Here is a 21,309-nt window from a genome sequence, read left to right on the forward strand (position 1 = left end):
TTTGTTGAGCTGCAGTATAAAGACAGTAACAAAAATAATGAATTTGGCACTAAAAAGACTGAAAGATATCCACTTGATTTTACTAATTTGGATGGCTGAAGCTTCAATTTATTGTTTTTAATCAGTCTGATGTCTGAGTGCAAGCCGTACTACATGCAAGTCAGGGGTCCGTCCTACTCCAGTCCAGAGGCTGGTGGTTATAAACCCAAGGCTGTTCGGTAACTACCGAAAAAATGTCGAAGAAGAATAATATGTCCACTTTAGCTCTTTAGTTACAACAATTAACAGTTACCTTGCTCACGATTATCCAAAAAAACTAACACAATCACATGGATGAATCACATTTATAGACTTCCAAGTGAGACAAATGTTTTATCGTTTTCACAGGTTCTCTCACTCATGTCGCTCTCTTACCCAAACGCATCGTTTAAAACTGATCAAGGTTCAGGTACTTCCTGTATAATCATATCTGTTGAAATCGCTGGAGTTCAACAGTTTTCTCTGTGTCTCGAACAACAGAGAGAACAAGTATCTTCAGCTGCCATTATAACCTGGAGAGGTTACGTAAGCTTCAAATGAGAGACAAATGCATTTATACCTTTTTACTGTAGATATAATATTCAAGGTGAAGCTTTTGAAAATTTGTTCCTCTTTTTAGATCAACGAAAATCTGTAAAAAAAAAAAAACAAACTTCTTAAGTAAAAGCTGCAGTGCTGTTCTGTAGTATACAGAATAGACTTAAATTGGTGTGTGTGTGTTGGTCAGTACAACATGCCTATACGCCTACTAAATGTGTGTATGTGTGTGTGTGTGTGTGTGTGTTGCTGTCATAGCCAGCAGTGGGCTGTCCTCATGCTTGCTTTAGCACGGAGGAGCAGGACATGCATGAATGAAGCTGAGAGAGACCAGAGAGAGATTTCACACTGAGACGACCCCTGTGTGTGTGTGTGTGTGTGTGTGTGTATGTGTGTGTGTGTGTGTGTGAGGACTTAGGGAGCAAAAGAGAAGAGAGATAGTGTGAAAGTATAGTTCAGTAGGGGTATAATACTTGCGTTTAAAATGTTTACAAAGAAAGAAAAGTGAAAAAGGAAATTTGTGATGCGCGGTATGTTCATGGCTGCAAAAAGTTCCCATTTATTGGTGTGACAAGTTTCATGCTGCTACTCCACTTCGGCAATAAAATGTAAGGTGAAGTGGAAGAATAAACCATGTGGAGACGATATAGAGACTGACAGCATGAATGCTGATAAGGAAGATGAAATGGGACGGAATGAGATGTGTGAAAAAAGTAGAGGAGTTTTATTTCCAGGTCTACGCCAGATCGTTGCCGGGGTTAAAAGGAAGGTAGGAAATGTCTTCTCGTTAGACGTTATGTGGAGTGAAAACTGCAGCAGTTTGTAAAGGTTTTATGACCTTGACGAACTGTTCCGAGCCTCAAAACATGCACTGCACAAAGGTGTGACTGTGACCCATTTGAAACTAAAGTGGGAAGAACGGTAGAAAGGTAGAAAGTTAGAAATTTTTATGTTTGTTTGAGGGAAGTTGATTTTTTTTTTTCATGTTAGTTGCCTTAAAGTCATGAGCTTTGATAGGTCAATAGATTTTTGTTTCATTTCTATATTTGTTTGCCAAGACGCTTGCAATCAAACTTGTTCCTTAAAGTAAAAATTGATTTTCATAGTCAGAGGTCAGAAGTTGACACAGTATCCTCACAGCTATTTAATTTCTTTCAAGGAAACTGGCTGTAGCTGTGCACCAGAACCGAAGCTAACATCCTTCCTGTCTTCAGATCTTGTGCTTTTGTAAATTGTTAAAAAATTGTATCAGATTAAGAGGAACAGCTTTCTTAAATACTTATTTACAAGATTCATCTCTCCGCACAGGATTTACAAGGTTTATCTCTCCACATAAGAGAAAATATCACTCCACACAATTTAGAAATGCTTTTATTTCATCATGATAGGTATTATAACAAGAAATCTCATGCTAACCTTGAATTCCAACAAAAATCTTGACTCTGGCTCACCTATAGATGAAAGGATGTCTCTGGCTGATCTGTGCACAGCAGAAAGAAGCTGTAGGTTTGTTCAATGAGATGGTGCTGTGAATAGTGCACATTTATATCTGATCTTGTACTATAGCAGTACATGTTCAGGGTTAAGCTTCGCACTGGTGATTGCCAGAAGAATTTTCGTTGCATTTCAACATTTTAAAGATACCAGGGTCTAAATCAAGTGTCTGGTATGTAATTCTGGCATCTTCAATTTCCCTTTCTCCTCTTGCGGGTTTCCTTTCCACCATTCATTCAAACATCACAGTTGTGCAGCAGCAAATAACAATGAACAACACAATGATTACCGTTTACAGTAAATCTGTGCTATGGTGTCGCCAAGATATCAAAATACATTAGAGCCAGTGGTAAATTACCACAGATCAGTTTATTAGATCATGCAGCTGAGATGACCAGCTGTCTCCCCCGGCCAGCGGCTGCAACAGCGGCGCAAATTTCCAAATAGGCGTTATTTGGATAAACTGACCACATAGGGGAATCTAAATGGTTACTTTCTCGTCTGAAAAAATATTAAAACTCAATAAAGTGAGATATTAACTATCCTACAGAGAAACTTACAGTAGCTTTTGGCCTGGCTCAAAATCTCCACCATTCTTGCCGTAGTGGCTCGGGGTAGCGCTACTTCTTCTTCCTCTCATATTGAACTGAGGGCAGACTGCACGCTACAGTGACTCACTATCACCCTTGAGGTACAAAGTGGTACTACGAGATAGGATGGGTCGGGGCTAGCTGGTTAGCATGCTAACTTCAGTAGCTATCTCTATAACACAATACATAGACGTCTTTGACATGACATCAAAACTTTTATTTCTTCACATACTCTTGATAACTTTAGTTGATATTTGAATGTTTTAAACTAAAATTCTGGCCAAATCTGACATAGTGCACCTTTAAGTTTTACAGCTGTTCAGACACAGTGCAAGCACAAACAAGAGTGCACTTTTTAGTTCTTGATTTAGTTCCTGTTCCTCTTGGTTCATGGTACTATTAGGACGAAAAGGGTCACTACAAGGCAATTATGAACCCGTGCTGTCAGAGTTTAAAGGTTATTTATATTAACCAAAACTGCCCCGCACAGAGTCTGAAAAACTGACGTGGTATCATGGTTTTGATGCAAGTAATAAATAAATATTGAAATTGTAAACAGTGTATGAGAATGACGTTACAGTTTGTAGTCTGGTGGTGTGATTTTGTACTAAACATAGTGATGAAAAACACTAGAATAATGACACTCCATTGCCAAACAGTGCATCAGTGTTTATATTGGCCGTCTGTGCACATTCGCAAGTTGAACAAGGATGAACTTTGAAGTGTGAATCAGATGGAGATCGCACCAAAACAGAAAATGCATGCTTAAATTAGTTTGTTGTGTGGGCTTCAATATATGTTAATGTGAGACAAATATGCAAATATTCCTAGAACTTTAAGTGTAATGTGACCATACCTTCACATGGTAAAACTAAAATCTGACTTGTGGAATTAGTGTAAAAGTAGCAAACTTTTTTTATGAGGAGGATTTCTAAAAGAGTGCAGGTACATCTAACAGACATTTCTCCCCCTTTTTCCAATTTATTTTATGGTGGTTGCTGAAATTGCAGAGGCCATTAGCGCCAGGGGGATCTTTAAGGTAGCTCCCAGAGGGAACGCTTCTTCACAGAACTCCTAAATTGTAATTTCTTTCTTTTTTTTTGTTTTGACAGGAGGACCATCTTATCCTCTAATCTCCCAGGGACCATTTTTCAACATTTTTCCCCATTTCTTTTTTCCTAATCTGATCTTGTTCTTTTGTATGTTCTACAGCTTGGAAAAAGACGAAAACTAGTCTTTGGGTTTTCAAGGACGCCTGCAGGCTCTGCTTGAATGTGTGGAAGCTTTCTCCCTGCAGGTTGTAATCTTAGCACAAATCCAACTATCAGCAGTGGAAACCATTTTAAACACTTTTTTTTTGTCAGATCTAAGCTTTTTTTTCCCCTCTTTTGTCTTTACATTCTACCTTTCTCTCCATCTCTGCAATATTACCCCTCCCTCCCTCCCTCCTTCCCTCCAAACCTCTTCTCTCTCTTGTTTAGAAGGTGCAAAAGCACCGGGGGATTCGTCTTTTTGAAGTGTGTGATTAATTTCCCCTCTTTCTAGGTGCACTGAACTGCAGCGTGAGTCTATGTGTGTGTAGCCACTGTGTCCCATTTCTTACCTGAGCTCATTAGTGCAATGTGAAAAGGTTTTTTTTTTTTTCTCTCTCCCCTACTGTCTTTTTCTCCCTCTCTCCTCCCTTTCTTCTGTCCTTTCACATACACTCTCTCCTCCTTTCTCTCTCATCGTTACTACTCCACTTTCTCTCTTCCTCCACTCTTTCTCTTATCCTATTACCTTCTTGTCCCTTCTCATCCTCCTCTTCCTCCATCCTTATTTTATCTGTCTTCCTCATACTCTTACACACATACACACACACACACACACACTTGCTGAGAGCAGATCAGAGAGGCCAATACTAACCACTGTCAGCTTGTCACGGTTCAGTTTGAGCCAGAATGTAAATGTGGTGCACTTCCTGCATAACAATAATTGTGTGTGTGTGTGCATGCATGTGTGTGTGTACATGTGGGGATGACAATGTCGGTCTGTTGGTCCAGACTGAAATATCTCCACTGTTGGATGGACTGCCATTTAATTAGGTACACACATTAATGTTCCCCTTGGGATCTCCTGACTCTTCCTCTAGTGCCATCATCAGGTCAAAATTTCAGTTTGTCCATTACGCTGGTATATACTTTGGTTTATTATCAGGACATGAAGCAAATTTTTTGCCATGCGTCATTTGTGTGATTTTGACCGCAGCTGTGCTTTGTGTTTGTGCTAATTAGAAAATATTAGCATTAGCATATTAGCAACATTCTAAACTAAGACACTGAACATGGTGAACAACGTACCTGCTGAACATACAAGGTAGCATGCTAATGTTAGCATTAAGCTCAAAGCACTGTTGTGTCAAAGTGCAGCCTCACAGAGCCGCTGTCATGGCTGCACACTCTTGGCTGTAGTCTTGTTTATGTGTATCAAAGACGAAGAAGCATCAGAATACTGTGTGATCGTGCATATCAATGTGCGCGTGAACAAAAACTGGTCAGAAGAAAAAAGAATCAAATACTTTAAAGAGGGATAAATCTACTAACAACAAAAAAAAATGGTTTCACCCTTGATTGTGATAAGAGGGAAATCCTGTTATCTTAAGGGCCAGAGAAGAGGTTTACACTGTAAACAGAAGAGTGATAAAGGTTCCTGTTGAGCCAATATGACTTCAAGCTTTCTTTTAAAGTGAGTCAACTTTTTTTTATAAGGATGAGTACATCCTCAAATCCTGCTGGGACCCCTGCCTTCCAGCATATTCATAAAAATGCAACAAAGGAGTGGTGGATATGTGAGCGTGTGGGGGCAAATGTCTGTGTGAGGTGGGGCCAAACGGCTATGTAATGTGTGACGACGCAGGTGAGGTGTAAGCACAAAAGACAGGGAGGCCAGCCTTTGGCCTTTGAGAGGTTAGCTGAGTGTGGGTGTCTGTGTTGCGAGCGGAAGAGTGCCAGTACACAGACATAGCCATTCAATTTCGAGTGGTTAGGTTTGTTTGTTAGCCTTGAATATCCCGTGAAGCTCTAACTGAAGTACGGTTATCAGCGTGCCTGTGTGTTGTATTTACTGCCACAGAAGAGAAAAACATTACCAACAACATTACTGTTATAAACCACACTAAATCAGCTTAGGACCAGAGTTTTCCGACCATGGTTCAAAAGCTGCGGTTCAGGCAAGGTAGTTGTACCAAAAGTCTTGCAGAACTGATAAATTATGAATGGAAAACAGCTTGTCTCCTGCTCAGAATCTGGATCCACTTAGTGTGAAATTTAAAAAACAAGAGCAGATCATGGTCATGCCAAGTCATTGTCCGCGCCTTTCAGCAATCTGTGTTTATACTGAGCATATAACTTTTCCCTGCCTGACGACAAGTGTTATTACAGCCGTCCTTGAATTGTTTTATTCTATGCGTCGTGACCATTCGATAGACATTTATTAGGTGTAGTTATACTCTTTAACAGACTGTCGTTCTTGATGCTGACTGAGCAAAAATCAAATCGTAATCTCGGTCATATAAGCGGTGATGAACACTGACTGGATGACATTCCGATTAATTTAAAGTCTTGGGTTTTCACTCCCTTTATTTACAGGCTTTTGGCATGCCATATATAATTCTCATATGTTCTTTTCAGGATAATTTGAGGTACCATCAGTTGGGCAGCATTGGAATGGTACTACACATTTTCTAGGATGATTTTTAAAAAGTTTCAAAAGTTTCAAGTAATTTGAAATAAGTTTTACGTTTTTGGCTAAATGTCCACAAGCTTTTAACACACTACAAATATACTGGATGCCGGATGCATTTCACTTCTTCTGTGCTTTAAGCATTATGTAGCTTCTCTGTCTGCATGTGGGACTACAGGGATATCGCCCACCTGCCTGTTCGCCCCCGCTGATAACATGCTAGCATTCACAAAGCATGACGAGAGCAGCACCCCCAACATGACAGACAGGCAGATAAACATGACAGACAGACAGGCGGACTGGCAGACAGAGCGTGCAACATGACAGATGAAGAACTATGAGAGACAGACAGGCGGACGGAGGTTAGTGGCTCTGTTTCAGATGGGTTAAGAAGAGAGATCTGTGTGTGTTTTTCACATGGAAACAAGAGCGGAGGGAGATGAGGAGAGGGAAAATAGTGGTGCTGGTGCTGAGGGTAATCTCAGGATATCTGCAGGTTTCACAGAAATCTGATTTTACAGTTGTAAAAGATTTCTGTGCTGCCTAGAACTGGATGTCAGACCAATTTTAAAAGCCAAAAAAAGTTTGACACTGGCCAAACAGCGTTTTTTTTAAACACATACTGTAAAACCAGGATCGGACTACACTAATTCAGTTTGCTTTTGACATGATTTCGCCATTGCAGGCAAATTTCCAGCATCGACCCCGATTAAGAACGTCGGGAACGATGAACCTTGTAGTGTGACATAATCGAAAAACAGTCACGAGGCGTCTCACCCGATGAAAGGTCTAACCAAACACCGACACAGAGAGTCAAAGCTGTCTCAGACGGCTGGGAGAGCTGTCATCTCCGCCTTCTCCGCAGGCTGATACAGTCAGTCATCAGTGACCGTTTTGTTGATCAGGTTTTCTTGCCTCAGTTCACGATCTATGAAGGTTGCGAATGATGATTGGTCGGGGTCGTACTTGTAGTGTTGCCAGTCTACTGATAAAGACACGGCAAGAATGAATGGCACTATGATTGTCTAATCTAACATGGTGACCATCGTGAAAGACACTAATATTGTGTAGTCTGACAATATATATTTTAAACTATGTCAGCAGTGTATTTAGACTGAATATCCAACATATTTAGCTTATTGTATTAAGCCTGTTCTGCATTTATTTATGAGTAAATATGCATTTGGAAGTTGGAGGCATTAATATGACTGCCTTACTGTACGACCCTGGCAACATAACCAACTGAAAACTATTTGTCAATAGCATTGTCTAAAAACTTAAAGCAGTGTTTTCAGTTACTTTTAGGGTCACATTTTGATCTCAAACCTTGTTTTAGAGTTTGAAAAGCCCAAAGAACAAAAAGAAGGAGAACAAACTGAGGAGACGACTGATGGACTGACTGAAACAGGTTGTCAGGCAAGACAAGCCAAAATAAGATAGAGGAGAAAGAAAGACGAGGAAAATATAAGCCTTGGAGGACACCTCAAATGAAAGACAGAGAAAGAAAGAAACAGATGGAGGAGAAAATTGATTAAAGAAGAGGATAAAGAGAAATGGAGAGTGGAAAATAAGATAAAAGAGGCAGAGCAAAGAGGTAGATACAAGGTGAGGGACACGACAAATCATTATGGAAGACAACCTCATCTTTCACTCTCTGGTGCTCGCTCTCTCTCTCTCTCTCTTACAAACACACACACACACACACACACACACACACACACACACACACACACACACACACACAAGTATCCTCTCTAATCTAACTCCTGTGGCAGTGTGAATAGATATGGCTGTTTAGTGCCAGCAGCACAGCTCCCAGTACCTGATGGCAGCAATCTGCTGAGTCAGGAGCCCCGCACTGTGTGTGTGCATGTGTGTGTGTGTGTGTGTGTGCATGCATTTGGGAGTGTGTATATGAAAAGACACAGAGGGAGTGCAAGTGTTTGTAAGATTTAGTTGAGAGCATAAATGTGTGTGTGCAGCCTTCCTTGGGAATGATGAGCACTGCAAATTGAGCATTCTCTCTCTCTCTACACACACACACACACACTCAGGGTTCACCATCATTACCCTGCCAGCAAGACGTCACTGGTATTACCATGACAACAAGCTTTCACTGTCATCATCATGACAGCCGCAGGTCACAACTACTATAACTAATAGACATCTTTTTTTTTTTATCCGAGACAGATACAGGTCACTATCATTTCTTAACCATCATCTCCATAACTAGGGTTCACCATTACACTACAGTTCACCATCATTATCATAACAACAACAGCTTGGAAGTCTGGCAGCCAATGTAAAATTGGCAGTTAAAAATCTGTGCATGTAATTCGACTCTAACTTTTGTTTTAATGATCAAGTTTAGATTGTGGTTCAATCTTGATTAATTCAGCCGACATATCATCCCAACTGACATATCATCATCTTTTAAGCTGAACTTGTTAGCAAACAGTTGCTTATTAACAAATCTAGCAGTTATGGAGCGACATTATCATTCAGTTGGAGTTCGGTGTTTCTGTCCTGATGAATACAAGTCCGATGTACGCACTCTTTTAGCTCTGTTTTTGGTCTCTCTCTCTGTCTTTAGCTGCTAAATGCTCCACTGTGTTCACCAACTAGTTGTTAACTGTGTCTGTTTTCCATTTGGTGCTGAGCAGATAGTGTACAGTGAAGCATTTGGAGCATTTTCTCTGAAAATAGCTGCCTGCTGCCTCTGAAAACAACGCCATGAGAGCGGTGAGAGTGAACCAACGCAGTATAGTTGCTAAACAATGATCTGAAACACGCTATAAAGCTCCGTAACTTGAGGAGAGCGGCAGAGTCGGGTGATAATTCTCTGTAGGTTTCATCATTACGAGCAACGCTTCTGGTATTACACACTGTCATTTGATAGATTATTATGATAAAAAAGTATTGATTATAGCTGCTTTAAAGAAAATTGTTAATGCCTTTATCTCGTCCAGACTTGACAACTGCAATTCACTCTACTTCAACGACTTCAGCTGGTACAAAATGCAGCTGCCAGGCAAATAACAGGTTCAAAGACATATGACAATTTCACACCAGCTTTTGATGACCCTCATCTCAGTCTGCTGTAGAATTGATTTTAAGATTTTACTGAAACATTTTTAGGCTCCTCACAGTCCAGCCTCTGATTACATCAATGAGTTACTGACCCCATGTATACCAGCTCCTGGTCTAAGGTCCTTACAGTCAATGCAATCTTACTAGATGAACTAAGGTCGAGATTGGTGTCCAAATGTGAGGAGTCCCTGGGTTCTTGAATACTCTAACCGAGGGGCATCGATCAGTCAATGGAACTATTCATTTTTAATAAAAAGGCACCCTAATTGTTTATAATTCTACAGTTCATACATCATTTTAAGTTTATTGTTTTACTATTATTGATCATTTTCTTGCCGCTTTGTATAGTTAGTTCATTATTTTTAAAGCACTTTGTAACACTGTTAAATAGGTGCTACATGAATAAAGTATTTGAAATCATTGTTATTATCATTAAAAACAATGAGGTTACAATAACCAACACTGCCACAAGCTAATTTATGAGATTGTTGTTTCCATGTGAAATGGAAAGAATGCTAATAATCCAGGGAGGTGAAAAACAAATATAGACGACTATAAAAAGTGATAGAAATACTGCACAGGTGAAATTTTTTGAAATAATGAATCCTAAAAACTTAATCTCCCACTACTCTTTTTTCAGAGTAAATCGAGCCAACACAGCAGCATCAACTCAAACAGTCGGCTTCATACTCCCTGTTCTCCACCGCAGAGCAGCTGCATGAAATGCATCAAGGTAAATCACCTGTACAGAGTGGATGGGAAATTGAGTTCCATTTCTGTAGATGGTGTGCGACAGTGTTCTTTGCTGTGCAGATGTCAAGTGTGGCCTACTGTGCAAAAATGATGACAGGCCATTTCCAAAACTGTCCACCCACCACACTCAGTCAGCAAAGGGTTTAGATGTAACTGTTATACACTTGAGCTTTCCAAATTGTACTTTTATTTAGGGTGGACAGAGTGCCTGTTGGTGGTCTTGACTACAGTGCCGGAGTGGGTGAAAGGTAACAGGTTTTAACATCGGTGTGTTTAGGTGACATACACATTCATGTTTTTTCTCTCTCTCTTACCTCCAGCCATGTCCTCTTCCAGTAGTTGTATCTGCAGGTTGAAGATCTTCTCCTGGAGGTCGCACAGGGTGTGTTTCATCTTCTCCCTCCGTGTCACCATGTAGCACAGGTTACGCACCTGAAACACATTACATCGTCGTTACAGAATGACAGGACAGAGATGTAACAAGGGCAGCACGTTTCATTTTGTTGCAAACGCATCTTGATTTAGTGCTGGCACTTGACAGTGAGGTTTACAGGTGCGTAAAGATTATGACCAGTAAGCATGTGTAGAAAAATAAACACAAAGCATGCATTCTGTCTGGTCATGTTGCTGTGACACAAACATTACACACACACACACACACACACACACACACACACTTTCAGCTAGGACAGTTGTAATCCATATTTTCCTTATTGAAAATGAATCAGATGTTTAATTTGTGAGGAGCTGCTCATAATGACAATTCACTACTAGCTCTGCAACTGATGATTCTCTATATAATCGATTGATTGTTTGGTTTGTAAAATTTTAGAAAAGAGTTAAAAATGACCGTCACAATTTCCCGGAGTCAAAGAAGGACTCCAGCGGTCCAAAACCCCCAAAATATTCTGTTTACTATTACATATCACAAAGAAAAGCCTTAAATCCTCACATTTGAAAAGTTAAAAACAGCAAACATTTTTGCTTAAAAAAATGACTAAAATGATCATTTGATGATCAAATTAGTTACAGATTAATTTTCTGTCAATTGATTAATCTTTGCAGCTCTATTTAACACCAAACTCTGCAGCTCTATAGACATTTTTAGACACTTTTAGTTCATTGTTTTGGTTTTACGGCATAGTAACTGTTGGGTTCACCTCTCTCATCAATCAATCAACTTCTGATAGCCCTACTGTACGCTACCTACCCAGCACCAAACGGCAGACAAAGTCACTGAATAATCTGGTGAAGAAAGTGAAACATCTATCAGCTAAAGAGCCACACATTTTTTGTCAGAAACTGGTGGAGACCAAACTAGAGCTAAATCAAAAGTGTTGTTTTTCATAAATAACTGTATAAGTGAATTAATCATTTTTTAGTCCCATGAGTCACAACACCATCTCACCAAACGCTCTGCTCTAAGAAGATGGAACTTTTGGAGAATCTTAAGGTTAAAAAAAGATCAGAGCAACAACATATAACATGAGAGATTTATGTGCATCCAGTAATGAGATGAGAAGGCGACTCCCAGCTTCCTGCCAGTAAACTGGATCTCAGACTCTTCTTCCACTCAGGCACAAACTCCAGCTGAGCCCTCCTCCTCCTCCATACGGCCAAATTACTATCATATGGCGCTATAAGCAGTATATGAGTGTGTATGCGTGTGGATAGAGAGTATAGAGCTGAGAGACGAATGTGTGTGTGTGTGTGTGTGTGTGTGTGTGTGTGCATGTTTATGTGAAGCACATATGGATGTTCAAAGAAAAGCTGTGGTTGTAAATGTGTGCGTGTGTGTCTGTGTGTGTGTGTGTGTTTTGAATTGGCAACATATAAGAGGAGCAGTCAGAGCAAGTACAGACTCAGAACGAGACTGTAATAAGCAGACAGAAATAGATAAACGGAGAGACAGGTAGGGAGAGAGAGTCAAACACTGCAGACGCTTTGGCAAACAAGACAGAAAGATATTGTCCCCCTGTAACAGCTGTGGTTGTTAAATGCTTACACGACAATATTATCTACAGATAAAGCGACAATTACAGAGAGTAGATACACATGTTAGCATAGAGTACTGACAGAAAACTGTTCCACTAGTTCCTGTACATCAGAAGCTCTTAGAACAGGGAGGTAAAGGACAGAAAGTGATGGAAAGAGGCAGCTATAAGGAGAGAGAAAGAGTCAAAGTGCTGTCAGACTGAAATTCACTCCCCATTCATTCCAGTGTGTCTCATTCAGGAAGTATTGATTGTTGTTTATATCCTTGTTTATGTAACCGCCGGGCAAAATAACACTAGAGGTAGGAGGAATGCGTTTTCTGTCAGTTTTATAATCCTGTTTATACCAGATCTTGTCCAAGTTATAGCTATTAACACCTGATTATGTTTTTATCATTATATATACTGTATGTATGTACCTTCCTGTTCATGTGAATGAGAAATTGTGTCCAAACTTTTGACTGCTACTCCATATCTTGTAAGTTAAAGATGTAACAAAGTCAAATTTATTGGAATTTACATCAGTATTGTGTTTACATTGTTATCTACTGTAGATTTCAGAGTCATATATATGATTTTATGTCATCTATAAAGGGAAAAATTCAGCAGGTGGGTCAGATTTGGCCGCCATTTGCCTACCGCTACTGTACAACGTGTAGCCTTACTGTTCTGTAAATGTTTTCGTAACAACACGTACAACGCGGCACAGGTTTATAGCTGTTTAATGTCCTCATAGGTGCTGCTGTATGTTGGTTTCAGTAAGAGCTATAACAGACACATATGTTTATCTGCAACACAAATATTTCATCTTCTCAGTTTTGTTTTAATGTACAGAGCATAGTGTTTGTGAAGATTTACAGTCTGTGTACAGCTGTGGATATACTGCACACATCATATCCAACACACAGTCATGACCATAAAGTAACTGGAAAGAGAGGGAGGCGCTAATTGGGTCCAAGCCAGAGCACTTCAGTCCCAAACTAACAAGCCAGAACCTGGAAGTCTGCCAATTGGATCTCTCGCACAACAGCAAATCAGTAATCATCTGTCTCTTACCACATCTGCGTGTGTGTGTGTGTGTGTGTAGCAGCGTCTTGCATGTGCGAGGCTGAGGATCTGCCATGGTGCTAATGGGACAGGACAGAGTGTGTGTGTGTGTGTGTGTGTGTGTGTGTGTGTGTGTGTGTGGATGTGTAGGCAGGCATGGATTCAGGTATTAAAGAGGCAGAACAAACAAGGAAATGCAGATATAAACATAACATGAAAACAAACTACAGACTGAAACTACCTGTGTGTGTGCATGCATGTGCGCGCGCACATGTGTGTGTGTGTGCGCGCGAGTGTGTGTCAGCAAGTGAGAGATAAAGAGACAGGAAGAGAGGAAGGGCTGTATGAGTTTGCATTCATGAGATAAATAAACAGAATTGGTTTATTTGTTTACTTGTGCAGTATATGTGTGTAGGTGTAGGTGTGTGTGTGTGTGTGCGTGTGTGTGTACGCCTGTGTATATTGAGTGTGTATTGGCTGTCCTGCAGTCCGACCGTTTATCTGTTGGTCTTGATGGATTCGTCAGCTTGGCCTATCTGACCCATTCCATCCCTGTTAGAGCGCTGCAGATAAAAATAGCCGCTCAACTGGGACACAATGTGCAGAGCCTGGCTTTGATTAGGACACTCTGTGTGTGTGTGTGTGTGTGTGTGTGTGTGTGTGTGTGTGTGTGTGTGTGTGTGTGTTTTCAAAAACAAATACCTCTGCCTGGACGCATGACAGGGGAGTGGAGAGCAGGATGGGAAGAGGAGGAAGAGCAATGAGAGCACAATACCAACTCTGTTGAACTTTTTCTGTTTTTGTTTACTTTCTACGTTTTTTCCTCTCACCTTTTACCTCCACTTTTCACCAGCTGCTCCAAACTCTGGATATCATGAACAGCTGAACTAAGAGCTGAGCAGCAATGCAGACTTTTTTTCTCCCCCCCTCATATGAATCAAAACTAATGTAAATTTAAAAAAAGGATGAATCTCAAATGTTGTAAAGTCTGTCATCTGGTGGAAATCTATTTGTATAATTCAGTAAATGTATAAGTAAATTAAATCTGTTCAATACTTGACTTTCTGTAACTCATGGGTGTTGTCCATCCAACATAATTTATATTTTCCACTACATTTTTTGAATACTTGTAAGTTGTGATAAAAAAAAATAGTCCCAATAGATTTAATTAACTTCCAAGCTTCCTGATTTTTAAATACAACCCAAAAGCACTTTATATATGTATTAAAATTTTAAAGTCAAATTTGTCAAAATGTCAAAACATAGACCACGATTCTTAAAAAATATACTGTTAGAAAGACATTATAAACATGAGTTATGGTAACACTACATAGGAAATGTTGGAGTCAGTGTGGTGAACAGTGTGTATGTTGTGTTTATTTGTTCCGTACTTAACTGGGATTTTTGATCTTAACGCCTCTCTTTAAAACAAATTTTTGTCACAAGGAAGGAATGAAATTGAAATGAAATGACCTGAATTGAATTTCTTGCTTCTTTGGCACAAACAGCCTGTGACATTTGCTCACGCTGTCTCCTCTGCCTGTTAGAGCCTCCTGCCCTTTACAAATGCTCTCCTCTGTCATTCTTTCCTCCACAATTTAATCCTTCATCCTCCCTCTCATCCATCCACCCATCTGCACTTCAGTCCAACTATTCACTCTCTCTTTAACCCCATCTGTCTTTTTCTCCATCTCCTGTCTTGAGTCTCTTCATTTATCCTTGAGCAGCTATCCATCGCAGCACATCTCCCGTTTAGTCATATTCACCTTCAGACACCAAATCTGAGAACATGTACCGGGGTTGAAGTTGTTTTAATAAGAGGATTCCACACAGTCTACACTGGGGAGACTCCGTACCAAAGGCAGTAAAATCAGTCCTCTGGTGGATAAGTCAGCAAAGATCACTCAGTCTCGCTAACTTTTCAAGAAAAATATTTGAAAGCCTCGGTTACGTACAGTGTCTCTCTGACAGAGAGCCAATGAAACCAAAGGAAGACAGCACTTTTGCGTCAGGAAAGAGGAGCGGATGAGATTTCACTGTTTTCCTTCTGATAAAGCGAGATGTTAGTGTGGTTGCTGTTTATAAAAGTATCAATATTTTTACAAGTCTGGTTATCAGGGAAGACTATTTGTCTTTGGATATCTCCACCGGCTTAAAATGAAACACTAACAATCCCTTTTTTTTTTATATATTAAAAGGGTTTCATTTGAAAACAGAGATAGGTCGTGAACATGTCAGGAAATGACCATGCAGTGATATCTGGGATACTGCCTACAGACTTGCAAAGTCAGCCGTGTCGGTGTCAGAGAAGAACTAATACATTCATGTCTCCTTTTACCTATTTTGTCCTTTTTCTTGACCAATCAGGTGACACCTTGTCATTGTTGACACGCTTGTTAATGGCTATTTGCTGTACCGTCTGGTTATGACAAAGTCAATGTGACATATTCGTAAAAAATGGACATTAGTAATTTTGGCTTGCGTAAATTAAACTTGACAGGTAATTTGCCTTTAGTCAGGTGAGCCAATGAGCTAATTTGGGTGAGACAGAAGTAATAAAATAAAAATAGCAAAGTTCATTTACGGATGCAGTGCAGAACATTTACTGTAATACACACTAATAACTAATTAAACTAACTTAATAAAAAGCCGAGCCCTTATCGGAAATGCAAGAAAACAAAAAGAGCTGAATGACGCATTCCTCCTTCACTCGCTCTCTCCATCCATCTACTACTCCTGGTATTGGTTCATCCATCCTCCCTCCTCCCTTAATCCCTCAACGACTGAACCCACCTCCTTTCTTTCTCATCCATCCATGACACGACAGGCTGGAGATAATCAGCATTACAAGTGTATTAACTGTGCTAAGCAAAGCCAATGCCTCTCATGCCACACCATCCGTCAATATCTCTCACTCTCTCATCCTCTCTCTCTCTCTAGGATAGCGTGTGTTATCACCTCTCTGCACTCATTATGTCTGTCCTGTTCTGACAGTCAACACACACGAGCACACACTGACGTGTAAGTTAATAACGATACACAAGCCACGTATATGCGCACACGAGCATTCACGATCACTTGAAAGTTTATTAATTCAATGGGTTTTATTGACATGAAAGCTTTGAGAACAATGTTGCTAAAGCATCAAAGTACAATTCGTGTGTGTGTGTGTGTGTGTGTGTGTGTGTGTGTGTGTGTGTGTGTGTCTAGGGGTCATTCATTGTCCCTCCCTCAAGTTGTGGCATGTTGATACATATTGGGCAACACACTCTCTCTGTCACGCACGCACATACAGAGCGGTCAGCAGAGCACTGGCTGTCATCAACCACTAATTACGTCAACAGGTGTCTGGCAAGAGGTCACCAAGCTCTTTGTGTGTGTGTGTGTGTGTGTGTGTGTGTGAGAGAGAGAGAAAACAGGGGAAAGTGAGTGAGTCACTATGAGTGTGTGTGAGAGAGAAAGACATTAAGTGCATTTTCAAGAGGTTAGCAATCCCAATTTAGACTGTTTGACTCTTTGGATACACACACATGACTGTTTGAGAGTTGTATTGAAGTGATGATAGATATATACTGAGGGCAGGAAATTTTACAGTCGAGCTGTTTGGTAAAATAGTTCAAGGGGCTGCGTTGTAGCGGCGTGTTGTTTGAGGAAACAATGAACCACAATCAAGGAAGTCCAGCTGGAGCTACAGATTCATGCTTTTAAATTCTTATCAGACATTAAAACATTGCACAGTGGTTTGTAACACTCACTAGAAAGGATCTTACAACTCTGCGAAGTTATCACAGCAGCAACTATTTTGTCTTTCGTCGCAACGAAAGTAATCCACTAGGAACGTGCGCTCGCATGTATGTGATTGGCCAGCGCAGGGCCTTGCCAGATGATGATGCGTTGCGGCAAAAGTTGAGCTAGGTTCGACTCTTTTGCCGGACGACCCTGTGTTGTTTTGCCAGAGGCCCCCCCTGCATCGACGCACTGCATCTATTCAAATGAATGAGAGGGCTGCGTCATGTCACGCAGAGCTGATGTCGGTCTGAACGCCACCTACTGTCAAAAGATAAGTGTTACAGTAAGTCTAACAGTCCGTTTCCAACAGCACACTCTCTTGGAAACTAATTACAAATAAAATCTATATATAAAAAAACACAGGTAAACGAAAATAATACATTAAACTTAAGGAAAATGAAGTGATTTACTGCTGTATTGATACATCTACCAATACATTGGTCACATCCTATAAAACTCTCATCTCAAGACGTTTCATTGCTTGACATAATATGACATCTGTTACTTTGCTGAATTCATTTATTTCCCCTATCCACACAAACCTTATGATGATTTTGTCAACAATATGTCAGTGTTGTGTTTACACTGACATGTTTAGTCATTTATTAGATACATTTAACAATTAAAACCGTGATATTCAGAGTTTTCATTTTAATTTTTGATGTTTCCACTCAGGGTGTTTGATGCATAATTTCAAAACATCTATAAATAACAGGAGTTATATAGTTATATACAGTAGTTAATGAGTGTTTCTGAGTCTCTTTCCATTCGGAGGTGATGTGTAAGTGATTATTTATGAGAAAGAGTGTGTGCAGGAAGTCTGCGTGTGTGTGTGTGTGTGTGTGTGTATGTGTGAGTGCTGCTCCGGGCAGAAAGGCAGGAGGTGCGTCAGAACTAATTCCCATACTGATCTCTGAGATAGAGATAAACCCAGTGCGGCCAGAGAAGGAATGTGTGTCTGTGTGTGTTCGGAGAAAAGAGGAACATGTGTCAGTATGTTGAGGCGAATGTACGTGTGTGATTCTGAGAAACAGAGAGAAAAATACCAGAACCTACAAGTGTGTGAGCGTGTGTGTGTAAGTGTGTGTGACAACAAATGGATTTCATGGTATTGACTTAAGTGAAATGACGCAGATGTGGTAAATTACTATGAAGACGTACTGACCTGAGGGAGTGAGACAGAAAAAGAGACATTTTAAAATGATGCTAATGTGAAGAAAGAAGCAAACAACTGAAATTAAGTAGATAACAGTCTCTTTCTTTCGTTCTTTACTTCTCCAACCAACTTCAAGCTCCAGATCTATATTGACTTGACCCCCTCAGCTCTCAGCATATTGACTTCAAACCTGCGCTGCCTACTAATGAGCACCATCGACTTTTCGCTGGCCCTGAATTACACAGACGCAACAGTGAGGAAGCAGCCAACTAAAGATCAGGATTATTGATCTTTAATTGGCCCAATATCACCCCAAACCCAATATGGAGAGGCCTGGGTTAATTACTAACAAGAGAATCCTAACTGGAATAATTAAACTGGAGTGTGCACTTAAACACAGACAGCTTGTTATAGCAGGAGCTCTGCTGTGATTACAAGTCCAAACAGTTAATCAATTTGTCACATGTTGCTCAAGTGTGTTTCATCTATTAGTTACACTGTTGGGATTAATGGGAGTGTGTTGCTATTCACACCTGCGTTATATTAAGAAATTATAAAGACAATTACAAAAAAAAGTTTGAATCGTGTGGTTAACTCACCGCTACCGTCATTTAAACGCGTTTGAAACAACAGTCACATATAACTTGTCTAAGATTATTTTCACACCTGTAGTTTCATTATAGATTCATAGATTCATTGCTGCCTTTTAATACTTAACTGTTTCATGTTCAACTGACCTTTGACGGACGAACAAAGAGCTGTACAGTGAGCTTGAGGTCATACGCACTGACAGGTAACTCATTAACTGGACGTTTTAGGCGACTGTCACCCTGCATCATCATCATCAGCAGCAGCCATACGTGGACTCATGTGGGGAAATTAAATTCTGATTGCCGACAGCGAGTCTTGCTGCACTTTACTGAACCTGATGCGTTTATCTTCTCTGGCAACTTGACCGCTTATGTCGTGAATGATGAGAGACAACTAGAAGCAGAAAAGAAGGACTTTACTTTTGTTGTGTGACTGTTAAGTTTCACTCATTTTCTAATGAGGAGCTGCCAAACTACATGAACGATCAGGGAAAACCCCAGCATTCACATGGTGTATACATTTTACCATGGTTACAAAATTATCTTATGTTATTATACAGATTGCCAGTTGCCATTTAATAAGTTTAGAATTTGAATTGATGCTAAAAATCCTTTGGTGTGATCTACTTTGCTTTCAAGTCCTTTGACTTTCAACTTTTTTCATCTTTTGACTCTTCCTGGGATCCAAAATGGCGCCTATTTTTTTGGTTCAATTTTATGCCTATATGCAAGACAATGATACAGCATCAGGTAACATTATCATCACACCAAAACAGACTTTTAGAGTTAGATAGACAAACATGATCAGCATTTTGATTTTGATTGTTGTTTAGCAAAGATTTCTCCATTAGACTTTGCCAGATATGTCAAACAAAATCAGAATACCAGCAGCCAACTTACAGTAAGAGACCATCTCTAAATGTTGTGTAACACATCTGTGTAAAAAGATGCCTTGAAAGGTTTTCCTTCACATAGTCCTCACTCAAAAATACAACACCCCTGTGACCTGCGCCGTCAAAGCAAAAGGCCTGTGCAGCACCTCATAAATACTTTTCATGATCCAACAGAGACAGTTAGATAACTCCCACACCTAGCATCCTCATCTGTCACAACATTACAAATTTATGAGTGAAAATAAAAATCTGTCTAAGAGACGTAAATTTGGTGAATCTGCTGCCGCCTCAGAGGCAGAAACAGCCCATCTTGGGATGGGAATTGCAAACTAGCTGAGGCTATAAACGCTGTGGTATGTGGCATAAGTTCATGCTATATACTTGTCCCTATAAAAATAAACATTAAATAAATATAAATATAATAAAAAAGTTTAGTTCATGGTTGTCAAATACCGCCACCATGAAGCACATTTAGAAACACGCTGTATAAAATATGTTTTATATAGTCGTGGCTGACATGCAAACGGCACAGATATGTAAACCTACTGAACATGTATCGGTGCCATATGACACAGACCTGTGGCAAAGAACTTATTAATTATTAATCAGGACTATTGATCTGCTTCAGCGGTTTATTGTTGATGATATGAAGTGAGAGCCAATTTGTGATGAAAGACACTGACTGGTTTCTAGAGTATCAAACATACTGTATGCAGTTGATTATGTACAGTGTATTGTACTCATTTGGTTTCCCCAAATAAGCACTGAAGAGAAGCCCATCTGTACCTGCTCTGACTAAATTATTCTAATGTATTTAAAAGAAGAAAGGAAAAAGACAGACATGATCACTTTGGTGCCAAAGAAGAAAGATCAAAAGTAACCGACCACAACTTGAATCACTTTTGCTTAAAATTAAAACCAAATTTTAAAATGTTAGTGAAGTTATGGCCTCAGACCTAAATATAAACATTCATTTTAACATTTTAATAATAATAAAACACCTTAAAATATGGTGAGCACTAAAGTATCTACGTGTAACAGGACCTTGAGGTCATTTCATTTTGGTAGGCTGAATGAAGTGGATATCGGGCTGCTATCAGCTGATTCACAAGACTGCACAGAAGCGTAACACAATACTCCGGTTCTCAAATCGCTGCTTTGGCTACCTGTGTGTAAAAGGAATCATTTAAAATACTATTACTTGTTTATGAAGCACAAAACGGTTTAGGGCCAAAATACATCTCTGATTCTCTTCTGTGTTACAGACCCTCCAGACCTATCGGGTCCTCTGGGACTGCTTTAGTTACTGTTCTGAGGGTTAAAACAAAACACAGTGAAGCAGCCTTTAGCCTTTAACACATATCTGAACAAACTTCCAGAAGAAGTGATGTCTGCTAACATTAACTTTTTAAAATCAAGGATAAACACTGTTCTCTTCATCATAGCTTTTTTTTATTAAACATGCTATTGATTCCTACACTGTGTTTCCATTTTGTTGTATTTTAATTCATTTTTCCCTCCCATACTCTTTTCAGTGCTGTCTCATGCCATATGTAAAGCTGTTTGCCTTATATATAAAGCTCTTTGAGACGTCTAGGTGTTTGAAAGGTGCTATAG

The 21,309-nt window shown here is 39.8% G+C and overlaps 1 protein-coding gene across 1 annotated transcript in view; it reads right to left on the reverse strand.

Moving 5' to 3' along the window:
• jade2 (jade family PHD finger 2) overlaps positions 1 to 21,309 on the reverse strand; it is a 202,749-nt gene that overhangs the window by 21,862 nt on the left and 159,578 nt on the right. Inside the window, exon 11 of the mRNA XM_042431559.1 lies at positions 10,538 to 10,655. Coding sequence (XP_042287493.1) covers positions 10,538 to 10,655 — 118 coding nt within the window. The remainder of the gene's footprint in view (positions 1 to 10,537; positions 10,656 to 21,309) is intronic.

The sequence above is a fragment of the Thunnus maccoyii genome, chromosome 13 (genome assembly GCF_910596095.1).
Source record: "Thunnus maccoyii chromosome 13, fThuMac1.1, whole genome shotgun sequence".
Lineage (NCBI taxonomy): Eukaryota > Metazoa > Chordata > Actinopteri > Scombriformes > Scombridae > Thunnus > Thunnus maccoyii.